Below are 12,313 nucleotides of genomic sequence, written 5' to 3'. Positions count from 1 at the left end.
CCCCTATGTGGGCTACATAGCACTTGCCGCTATGAATATAAATCGGTGTTGACGTGTAGATGTCTGGGGGTCAGAGTTATCAAGCACGTAAAGTTTGTTCAGATGTGAGCATGTACACTGAACAATAATGTACCCAAACAATAAAATAAATTCCTTTATATTTCATGCCTTGTTGTTATGTGTACATACAGAGGAAGAATGTGATAACAGCACACATTCATCGTTACTGTGTGCTGTACCGCAGTTCTGGTCCATGCATGCAGCAAACTGGAAAGTACTGTCTGTCGAGAGGTCTACGTGAAAAGAGAAGGAAGACATGGCTGGTAGTGTCTTCAGAGTTGTTAAACACCTCAGCGCACTGAAGGAAGCCATCTGACTGTGTGAGGGGCAAGATCGTTGATGTCTGCAGGCAGAGTAGGCCTAGAGCTCTCCTGTCTGATGGTCCACCAATAGCAGAGAAGATGACCCCTTGAGACACAGCCCCCCTCATTTGCATAATGAGGCAGAAATGCATACAAAATTTAAAAAGGACAGGCAGAAATAAATACCAGGGTGAAAATAAATAAGGTAGAAAATACAAAGGAAGAATAAAACAGACAAAAATATTAAAACACACATAAATAAATATTAAAAAATTAGTAATAAATAAAGTGAAGTATAAACAAATAAGGTAATTATAACAAAGGTGAATAAGTAAAGGCACTAATTAAAATATATACATTTATGTCTCCTTGTATATTTAATTATACCTACATTTATTTATTTACTTTATTTTTTGTGTATTTAATTGGATATTATTTATTGAGCATTTATTTATTTCTGTATTTATTCTGACTGTGTCAGGATCGGTCCTCCATAGCGGGGTGGGAGAGTTATCAAGCACGTAAAGTTTGGTTCAGATGTAGCATGTACACTGAAGTTACAACAACTTCCTGTGTCATGGCGAAGACTTGATCTTGACGCCACGCCACGGACACACCCATTGACGAAAACTCGCAAATAGCACAACTTTTCATCTTCAATGCCTTTAGAAGGCACAGCACAAATTTGAAGTCGGTCGGACTAAATCCTAGGAGGAGTTCGTTAAAGTACGAAGTGTGTAAATCATCCAAAATTTGACGTAAAATTCAAAATGGCCGACTTCCTGTTGATTTTAGGGCATCGCTCCAAGAGGCTTTTTTGTGCGTCTGGACAAGATACACGTACCACAGAAAATTCGTGCACGTAGGTGAAACGTGCGGCGGGGCTGCTTCGTTAAAAGTCACTTCCTGTTGCCAGCAGGTGGCGCTATGACTGTGGGTGAATGTCGGCATGTACATGTGTTCAGGGCGGGACTCTCATCCTACATGTACAGTTTGGTCCAGATGTGAGCATGTACACTGAAGTTACGACAACTTCCGTGTCATGGCGAAGAGCTGATCTTGACGCCACGCCACGGACACCCATTGACGAAAACTTGCAAATAGCACAACTTTTCATCTTCAATGCCTTTAGAAGGCACAGCGAAATTTGAGGTCGGTCGGACTAAATCCCTAGGAGGAGTTCGTTAAAGTACGAAGTGTGTAAATCATCCAAAATTTGACGTAAAATTCAAAATGGCCGACTTCCTGTTGGGTTTAGGCTATGGCTCCAAGAGACTTTTTTGTGCGTCTGGACAAGATACACGTACCACAGAAAATTCGTGCACGTAGGTGAAACGTGCGGCGGGGCTGCTTCGTTAAAGTCACTTCCTGTTGCCAGCAGGTGGCGCTATGACTGTGGGTGAATGTCAGCATGTACATGTGTTCAGGGCGGGACTCTCATCCTACATGTACAGTTTGGTCCAGATGTGAGCATGTACACTGAAGTTACGACAACTTCCGTGTCATGGCGAAGAGTTGATCTTTGACGCCACGCCACGGACACGCCCATTGACGAAAACTTGCAAATAGCACAACTTTTCATCTTCAATGCCTTTAGAAGGCACAGCAAATTTGAGGTCGGTCGGACTAAATCCCTAGGAGGAGTTCGTTAAAGTACGAAGTGTGAAATCATCCAAAATTTGACGTAAAATTCAAAATGGCCGACTTCCTGTTGGGTTTAGGCTATGGCTCCAAGAGACTTTTTTGTGCGTCTGGACAAGATACACGTACCACAGAAAATTCGTGCACGTAGGTGAAACGTGCGGGGGGGCTGCTTCGTTAAAAGTCACTTCCTGTTGCCAGCAGGTGGCGCTATGACTGTGGGTGAATGTCAGCATGTACATGTGTTCAGGGCGGGACTCTCATCCTACATGTACAGTTTGGTGCAGATGTGAGCATGTACACTGAAGTTACGACAACTTCCGTGTCATGGCGAAGAGTTGATCTTTGACGCCACGCCACGGACACGCCCATTGACGAAAACTTGCAAATAGCACAACTTTTCATCTTCAATGCCTTTAGAAGGCACAGCAAAATTTGAGGTCGGTCGGACTAAATCCCTAGGAGGAGTTCGTTAAAGTACGAAGTGTGTAAATCATCCAAAATTTGACGTAAAATTCAAAATGGCCGACTTCCTGTTGGGTTTAGGCTATGGCTCCAAGAGACTTTTTTGTGCGTCTGGACAAGATACACGTACCACAGAAAATTCGTGCACGTAGGTGAAACGTGCGGCGGGGGCTGCTTCGTTAAAAGTCACTTCCTGTTGCCAGCAGGTGGCGCTATGACTGTGGGTGAATGTCAGCATGTACATGTGTTCAGGGCGGGACTCTCATCCTACATGTACAGTTTGGTCCAGATGTGAGCATGTACACTGAAGTTACGACAACTTCCGTGTCATGGCGAAGAGTTGATCTTTGACGCCACGCCACGGACACGCCCATTGACGAAAACTTGCAAATAGCACAACTTTTCATCTTCAATGCCTTTAGAAGGCACAGCAAATTTGAGGTCGGTCGGACTAAATCCCTAGGAGGAGTTCGTTAAAGTACGAAGTGTGTAAATCATCCAAAATTTGACGTAAAATTCAAAATGGCCGACTTCCTGTTGGGTTTAGGCTATGGCTCCAAGAGACTTTTTTGTGCGTCTGGACAAGATACACGTACCACAGAAAATTCGTGCACGTAGGTGAAACGTGCGGCGGGGGCTGCTTCGTTAAAGGTCACTTTCTGTTGCCAGCAGGTGGCGCTATGACTGTGGGTGAATGTCGGCATGTACATGTGTTCAGGGCGGGACTCTCATCCTAGATGTACAGTTTGGTCCAGATGTGAGCATGTACACTGAAGTTACAACAACTTCCTGTTTCATAGCGAATCATCGACGCCACGGACACGCCCATTGACGAAAACGCGCAAATAGCACAACTTTTCATCGTCAATGCCTTTAGAAGGCACAGCAGAAATTTGACGTCGATCCGACTAAATCCCTAGGAGGAGTTCGTTAAAGTACGAAGTGTGTAAATCATCCAAAAATGGCCATAAAATTCAAAATGGCCGACTTCCTGTTTACTTTAGGCTATGGGTTCTTGAGGCTTTTTTGTGCGTCTTGATACGATACATGTCCCCAGAAAATTTCGTACATGTAGGTTGAACGTGAACGAGGGGCTAATCATTTCCAATTTTCTAGGTGGCGCTAGCGAGTCATTTTGCCACGCCCATGTGCGAAACTTGTAGAATACGAAATTTTTCACCGGTTCTGACATGTTTGCAAATTTTGGTGAGTTTTCGAGTATGTTTAGGCCATGTCATTTGGGCCTACTTTGCAGAAAAAAAAAAAAAAAAAAAAAAAAAAATAATCCGAGCAATTTCAATAGGGACCTCGCACGGTCGTGCTCGGGCCCTAATAATAATCCGAGCAATTTCAATAGGGACCTCGCACGGTCGTGCTCGGGCCCTAATAATCCGAGCAAATTCAATAGGGACCTCACACGGTCGTGCTCGGGCCCTAATAATCCGAGCAAATTCAATAGGGACCTCGCACGGTCGTGCTCGGGCCCTAAATATAATCCGAGCAAATTCAATAGGGACCTCACACGGTCGTGCTCGGGCCCTAACAAGCTTTATTAAAATGTATTTGACCTTGTACAACACAAGCATGTGCAAGAAAACATCTTTATTACAGTGGAATAACACTATTACATTTCCACTCATGTAGGTACCTTTTGTAGGGCACATGAAGTTTATTGGTTGGGTTAAGGTTGGGGATAGTTGCAGATAAAAAACAACCTCAAACTCTATTTTGGGAGCTGCGTCTTGTCACTGGGACAAAAGTATCAGGCGACTGTTTGTATGTGTTTTGTTATTTATTCCTGTTCCTAAAGCTCAAGTTGTGTAACTGTTTGTAATGTTATGTTACGTGTAAGAGCAACCAAACAGGACAAGAATTCAGACAATAGAACATTACAGTATGTTTGCAAAGCCATATACATAGCATAGCAAAAGCACATTAACATGAAATTGAAAACAACACATCATGGACATCAGTCAGAGGGTAGGTACTCACAGGCCACCAGGTCATTGAACGGCCAGCCAAGAAGTACCCCCCCACAGTGCTGCGATTGGCTCTCACTGATGACTGAGAAGGAGAAAGAGGTAAAGGTTAGACCAGCAGTACACTAAAAAAAAAAATAATGTATGTTGTGTCACTGCAATATCACTTTTACAAACAAAAAAACTTTTCTGTGCTGTCACACAAATATAAATCAGTTCCTGGTGACTTGGACAGAAATCAAACCAAGGATGAGCTCCCAAAAATGTTGTGTTTATTATTCTAATATTCTTGTAACTATTTGTACTCTGGGATGAATGTATTGGAGGCTGGGGGGAGGAGACTCAGTATGGGGGATCCATCTCTAGGGTAGAGTCACCCGAGCTGATTACGGGCCCCCAAAGAATCAACAGATTTAGATGGAGCTGTGCTGAGCCGTGAGCTTGACAAAGGTTAAGATTGCTGTGGATATAGTATGCCTGGGAAGACCAGCAACCGAGGACTTGAATGGTTTGAGATACTGGCACTGCACTGATGTAGAAAGAATGGCTGGAATAGTGTTCTGAAGATATGCCAGAAAGACTGACTACAATTGAGTGGCAGTTCCCCTTTTTTAGACTAGGTCTTGTGGTACTGATGTGTTTGGTCAGCTGCTCGTTTAGTTAGGTCTACACATAAAATGTGGATGGGGAATGAAGCTCCCAGCTGCTCAGTTTTACTTCTAGAGTGTGAATACAAGTTTTCTCTCTGAAAGAAAACTTTTATGAGTGTGGAATGGTAGTGTAGAGGTAAAGAAATCTGCTTTGTCTGCCAAAAGTTAGTAGTAAGTAAGTAAGTAAAAAATAATAGGGTCCGTTTCAGTGAATTTTGAGAAAACACCAGATGTCTGGGCAAGACTTCCCATTGGAAAGCAAAATCCAAGATGAGATCTCATAGTTGTTTCCTTCTTTTCTTCTAGACACAAATGAGCTACTTTTAATACCAAGGTGAGACCAAAGGCATTTTCTACCACTTCTCAAATTCATCTTAGGAGAAACAACCACATAAAATTTTATTTATGTCTGACTCTGATCAGAACAAGAGATCTTAAATAAGTCTAATTTAAGTCTTCTGAACATTGGACCATGAGATCAGAGAAAGAGCTCAAAGAAAACTCAGCTATGACTCCGGGATCTCATGATTCTTCTCAAATATGTCTCAGTTTTCTCATATTGTCCTCAGGAGCAAAAAACTCATCTCTGTCTTACTCTGATCAAAAGATGGGATCTCTACAGTATCTTAACTAAGTGTAATTTCAGTCCAGAATGTGGATCAGAAAAAAGCTTCAAGATATTTCTCAGTTTTGTCTTAGTGACCCCACTATTTTCTTTTTATGGGGGTTTGTACTTTTACTCCCCTTAATTTCAAATCCTTTCAAACCCTATTTATTGTTAATTATTATTATTATTATTAATTATTACAAGTTACTGAGAAAAATAAAATAAATTTTGACATTGAAAATAATGCACTTTCAAATGTCATGTTTTCCAATTTCTTAAGTTCACAGCCAGCATAACTGGAACAGCCAATACTTTGACATGATGTTTAGAGATTAATTAATTAAGGACCGAATGCACTCAAGAACTGAGATACATACATATATACATGTATCTGTCATACAGAATAAGCACTTTTACTTTTGATACTTAAGTACATTCACTATGGAATACTTTTATACCTTTACTTGAGTAGAATTTTGAGGACCTTAATTGTGTATATGGTATTTCTCCTCTTTTAAGTAAAGGAACATTGTACTCTATTTACTTCATTGTTAATTTTAGCAGGATGGTGCAGCGGCAGTGTTGCTGCCCTTTGAACAGCAAGAGCAGGGTTCAAATCCAGCTCAGGTCAAGCCTCCAGCACAGTTCTCCAAGCATAGAAAGCAATGTTGTCACGCTCTGCCGGTTGGCCATCCTTTGTGTTGCACTTTTGAGTTTAGTATCTGCCTTAGTATGTTGAGTTTTGGGTTCTGTCCTGTCTAGTGTCCAGTATCTGTTATATAGTCTGCTTGTCATGTCAAGTCTCTGTTTTCCTCTGCTCTCTCTCTCTGCCTCATTAGTCTCATGTCTGTCACCTGTGTTGCTCCCGCCCTGCTCGTTAGTCCCTGTGTATATACCTGGTGTTTCTGTCTTGTCCTTGTCCGGTCATTGTTCATTTTACCCCCCAGTCTGTCGTGTGTGTACTCTCTGCCTGCCTGTAACCAGCCTTGCTTGTCTTGTCTTGTCTTGTCTTGTCTAGTCTCGTATCCCTGTACTTTTGGATTTTGGATTTCTGTTTTTCAGCCACTCACCTGTAAGTGTGCTCGCTTTTGGTTATATTAAAACCCTTCTTTGACTATACCTGCTCCGCTCTGTGTCCTGCGTTTGGGTCCTCCAACCTGCCTCCACACCACGATCGTGACAAATGTAATATAATCAAGCTCACAAACACCTCCCCAGAGCTCCCAACAGATCTTTAGGAGCAATAAGCAAGACATTAATGAACTCAATAAGTTACAATCATGAGATCTCAACTGTTACTTTCATTTATCCTATTGTAATCTCAATTCAGTATCTATTTGTCTTACCTAAGTCTCAAAACCTCAATCTCTCTTTATTTCATCCTTTTCTCCTAAGGGGTTTTAGGAGCAACAATTCAGATTGGAGTGATCTCTAAAAGATATACTATTGAGATCTTAGTGTTTTCTCAAGAGTTAAAGAAAAGACTATTCTGAGCAAAAGAGTTTTCTTCTGGGTTGTAGTGCTAGTGATGTCTGCTTTAGAGAGCCGAGCTCCATGGCCTGCCAGATGGATGAGGAGGATGGCATGGCCGATTGTTGCGTATTGCATGGTCGCCACGCCTTATGAATGTGTGTGTAAATGGGTGAATGCAATTAAGCTTGATGCAGAGTCTGTTGTTGAGAAAACTGAGAGAAACTGGACAGGATGGGTTGACAGTGATAAGAGGTATGGTTGAGGCGTGACCCTGCTCCTGACCTTAAGTTAACTTATTTTCTGGTAAATGGAAATACACCATCATAATGGCTATGCTCATAAAAGAACCAAAAGAGCCAGATGGAGGTTAGCACCTTTCAGGTAGGTTACATTATTTGTAATCCATGTATTGAAACATGTTTAGCATGTACAGAAATTTGCAATCATAAAAATGACTTGAAACACTGTGCCCTGCAACTTTTTGAGCCCAGTTGGTTCTTTGTCAGGTAGTATCCAGGTTTTGTCATATTTCCTCTGAGCATGTTTTAGGATAAGCATTTGTGGAATAAAAAATAGTAAAATGTGACTTAAAGTGTAAGCTCATAGAGGTTTAACACAGCACAGTATTACGATAAGCTCTTCACCTGAGAAAGGTCTTAAGATATTTTAAAGATTTTATTAAAAATAATGATGAAGGCGTAAGTGTAAAATGAGTTGAGCCACTTTCAGATCTTACCCAGATCCCAACCACCATGACAAAGACAAAGTAGATGACAACAACGGCGATGTCAGCAGCATCCAAACTTAGACCTGTGCTGGAAGGAGCTGCTGTGGTGAACCCAGGGGAGCTGCTGCCTGCATGCCAAGTACAGAAAAGAACTTCACTATGGTAGCATTTAGTTCTCTATCCCTATACTGAAAACAGCTCTATAATCATTGAATTAAATAACAACAAAACATGGCAACAGCTAATAAATTTATTATACTAGTGCAGTGCCCGTACACAGGGGTCAATGTGATGCCTTCCTACGCTTTTAGATCCAGTGTGCCTTACACCTCATCAAGAAAGAATTAAGTCCTAAATTTTAAAGTCTTGGTTTTTCTTGAAATAGTAAGCTTCATAATACTTGGCAGTTGAGCAAGGACACCACATACACAATAAACATTTCGCAGAGATTAAATAAACTATTATTTTAAAACATGAGATAAATGTGAACTTAATGAATGAAACAGTTATTCATTGCAAAACACATTTTACATTAGGAATAAAAAACACTATTTGAGCCAATATAGGAAAAAGTTGGTCGAGCAAGCTCCTCAAAATTGTCAAGTTAGCATATCATGAGGTTCTTATTTTAATCTGCAAAAGAAACACGTGAGTTCTCAATAGTAACTTAGTATATATTGTAATATTATGTAGACATTATTATGTTAAACATATTATGATGTAATCGGCCACACTAGCATACCCCGCCCTCGCTGTTGCAGAGCACACTGAAACAACACATCAATGGCGGAGATACTGCTAGATATTCAGCACTTCTTTAGAACATCATAAAACTCTTACAAGTTGAGAGGATGAAGAGGGACTATTCATCTAGGCACGAGAAGAGACACTGACAACTGTGGGGACTGCGGCCAAGTAAACCTGTGTTCTCTCCTCTCAAAGTCTGATGTTAGCAGATAACAGTAATGTTTGGTTAATGTGCAGCTGCAGTGAATCTCTATTCTGTCTGTCTGTCCAGCAAACCCAGCTGAGCAGTGCATGGCTTTGTAGCAGGTCTACGTATGATTTTTAATAAACTTATGAAAATTAATATTTCTAATATTTAATTATACAATTATTCACTAGTGATCAATTAGTTAATAATCGCTCAATTATCTTAAATCAATCAGTCAGTCTCTGATTTAAAGTTCTTCATGACAGGGACTTGGAGTTAGACAATACACACACACACTTCCTGTGATTACGGTGAAATATATTAGATAACTTAGGTGAATTAAATCAAAGAAATAAACAATGGCTAAACAAACATGATGTAAACAACAAGAATGTTGAGTTCTATTGTAAATTGGGTTCTCTTGTGGGGAGAATTTGATTCATAAGGGCAACTAATAAACGCAAGCTATGATAATAACTCAGTTTGGCTATGACTTTTAAGGGTTAAAGATAATCGATTAACAAACTATTGGACAACACTGATCACAGAATGCAGGGATTTAGCCTTATTGCTTGTCATTTCTCCCAGCCGGGTTGCTGGTCGGCGGCCTCACGCTGGCTGAGTTCCGTGCGTTCTCAGTTAGGACAGCTCACAGCCGTCAGCCAGCCGCTTTCTCTGCCAGGGAATTGCTCCAGAGGTCCGTCTGGGTCGGCTTATTGAAGAAAACTTGGAGCGGGAGGTCTTTAACCCTGGCTCGGGTTAAAGGTTTGATTGTCCTTACTGCTGGCAAGACGGGCCCATGAGGCTCCGGTGGGAGCAGTGTAAGTTAGCTCGACGGAATAAAGCTTAAAAGAACGTTCTTGAATTAAAATTGTGTAACTTAACGGTCTGATAACTTTTAACAAACAAAACAAAAGAAAATAAAAAAACAAGTAAGTTGCTGCAAACGAGGGAAAAGCCGAGGTCGCGGCGCTTCGCGTGTGTGGCTTGAAAAGAACAAAAGAGTTTTCACGGCAAGCCGGGTCGAACTTCTTTTAGGGCGTTGCTGGGAGACAGAGCACACTGAGTGTGCAAGGGAAGAGCGAAGAGGAGCCAAGAGAGCGAGCAAACTTGTGTCGCTGCTTTTGTTTATTGGGGCGTGTTCCCAGGGGGCTTGGCTTTGTTCCCCTGAGGGCTTGTTTCTGGTTTGTCTTTTAACTTTTAATATGTCTATTCTAAAACCTATTTGCGCGTATTGTAATCAAATATCTTCCCACTGTCAAACTGTTATACCATTCTTAGTTTTAAGCATTTGATAAAAAGGAAAACAATTGTCAGTAGTTAAACCTTAAGGTTAGCATTTCATAGGAATCACATTAGATGAAAGGAACTTTACTAGCTTCCTGGATAATATTGCTGTTACATATTCTTACTTAGAGAATATAAGCAAGTTACACGAACATGGCATCAGATTACGAACGGGTAAAAACAGAGTGACATTTATACATTAAAATGGCATTTCAGAACAATGGCATGTAATACTTATTTTGTCCTCTTGGGTGAACTCTGGTTCCATGAGTAGACTTAAGATAGCAAATGATTATTTCTTTAAACAATCATTTGGCCAGGAGCTGGGAAAATTAGTTATTTAACATTAAATTTGAGCTGGAAAATTAATCAAGTAGCATAGGATAACATTTCTTTATATATCATTTCTAAGTATAAGAGGTCAGAAGGAGCTGTAAATAAAGCATTAGTTAAAAACATCACTTAAACAAATGTCAGGAATCATTGCTGAAAATTAAAACACTGCGAAATTAACTTATATGGATTCTTCTTTTCAATAGCAACAAGACAGTGACATAACTACTTTAATGGAGTGGAGAGACCTGTTTAGTAACTTAACAAAGATTGTTTAATTAAACAAGGTAATGCTTTGAGTTTGAGGAACACAAAGGAATTCGGACTGTGTACTTTCTCTGGCACCTGGAGGACTGGGGCGCTAGCGAGTCATTTTGCCAATCATGTGCAAGACCCATAAAATACGAAAGAAAAAAAAATCTTCAGTTCCAAGAGGGTCCTCGCACTTTTTGTGCTCGGGCCCTAACTATTTGCATACCATAGATAGTACACAACAAAAATCATCCTTATTATACACATTGGTAAATAAATATTGAAAGCAAGGCTTTTATCTTGCCCAGGCTGAAGGTAAAATGATAATATAGCAGTTGTACTACAAACCCAGGCAGACTCGGCAATGCCCAATCCTGTTAAGAGTTGCTGAATTTCCTGTTTTAACTGGCTCATTTATAGTTTGTAATTCTGCTTTCTCCTGTGTTCCTGTCACAAAATAAGGCTTTTTGTAAAAACAGTTGTGCAAAGAGCCTACGAGCATAAAACTGAGTTAAAAGTTTCATACCTGCAGTGAGACTGGAAGACATATTGACTCCAATCTTCCAGATTGTGTTGACTTCTTACAGATACTCTGTCATCCAGTGCTTCTCCTATGTATAAGTTCTTCTGGCTGTGTAACAGAGTTAGGTGATCCTGCTGGTAAACTCAACAGAGGTATGTGAATCTGTGCAGTCAACCTGAAGCTTAATTATTAATCACTTTGTCAAAGTTCACGGCTTAGCTTTTAGATTTTTTTTGCCTTTACTGCACAGCTGTAAAACTGTGACAACTGTAGATAGAGACAGGAAAGGCTACAGAATGCTGTGGTAAGGACTCAGGGAAGAGTACACTCTCTACCCGGTGAGCTACATGGGTGCCCTGTGGTGTATGTATGTTGACAGGCAGCTATACGCCTTCCCTCATCTGGACTTTGAACAGCAGGTTTATTGAAAGGAACACTGGGTGAAACTAAAGAAAAGACAAATTACAAATCTTCCACATAGGCAAAGTTTTTGATTTAGTTTTACCACAAATATGAGCAATATAATATGTAGCAGAGTAGTACAGTATGTTGTTCGAGAGAGAGAGATACAAGGAGTGCCACAAGGAGCCACTAGGCTGCCAAACAATGCCACAGTAAGGCCATTAGCTGCCACAGTCTTTTTTTTCTAAATTTGTAAAAAGGAGGATTTGATTTAGATAGAGTAATGTTCAGTTAACTGCTAATTGTTTATACTTGTTGTGAATGAAAAACTGTTGCTGCTGCTGTTGAAACTTCAGATGTCAGATGTATGAATGAATAATGCTGTAGTTTTCACGGGTGGGAACACAGAAAGGATTGAACCAGGCCCAGAGACAGGAAACAGGATTGACACGAAAGTAGTTTTATTATAACAATTAACAGAGTTAGGAAACAGGGAATTCAAGGAAACATACAATAAACAATGTGCAAGAACAGAGGCAGTTAAAGGTAACACTGTACCAAACATGAAGATCAGGCACAGAAAAACAGAGGAACAGAGACTATGGGTTGTGGGTGCAACAAATTATCAAATTAAAATGTATTAATTCTAATGGCAATTGTAAATTCAGCATTAAAAAA

The 12,313-nt window shown here is 40.5% G+C and overlaps 1 protein-coding gene across 1 annotated transcript; it reads right to left on the bottom strand.

Moving 5' to 3' along the window:
• Window positions 1-4,394: 4,394 nt before the first annotated feature.
• LOC119887188 (sodium/glucose cotransporter 4-like) lies at window positions 4,395-11,594 on the bottom strand. The gene is made up of 3 exons (XM_038698090.1): window positions 11,237-11,594; window positions 7,914-8,032; window positions 4,395-4,532 (listed from the first exon to the last, which is right to left on the bottom strand). Exons 1-3 carry the CDS (start codon window positions 11,256-11,258, stop codon window positions 4,404-4,406), a joined length of 270 nt encoding a protein of 89 aa, XP_038554018.1. The 5' UTR covers window positions 11,259-11,594; the 3' UTR covers window positions 4,395-4,403.
• Between the last annotated feature and the right edge of the window lie 719 nt (window positions 11,595-12,313).

Source organism: Micropterus salmoides, unplaced genomic scaffold (assembly GCF_014851395.1).
Source record: "Micropterus salmoides isolate LMB-PRFRI ecotype aquatic unplaced genomic scaffold, ASM1485139v1 Ms_hic_scaffold_4047, whole genome shotgun sequence".
NCBI lineage: Eukaryota > Metazoa > Chordata > Actinopteri > Centrarchiformes > Centrarchidae > Micropterus > Micropterus salmoides.
The sequence above is the reverse complement of the archived record's forward strand: the minus strand, read 5'-3'. Positions and strand labels throughout refer to the sequence as shown.

Coding starts and splice junctions, on each gene's coding strand:
- LOC119887188 (XM_038698090.1), bottom strand. CDS start 11,258: ATGTCTTCCAGTCTCACTGCAG. Junction 8,033..11,236: donor GTCTTCCAGTCTCACTGCAG/GTATGAAACTTT, acceptor CTTGGCATGCAG/GCAGCAGCTCCCCTGGGTTC. Junction 4,533..7,913: donor TCATGGTGGTTGGGATCTGG/GTAAGATCTGAA, acceptor TCTCCTTCTCAG/TCATCAGTGAGAGCCAATCG.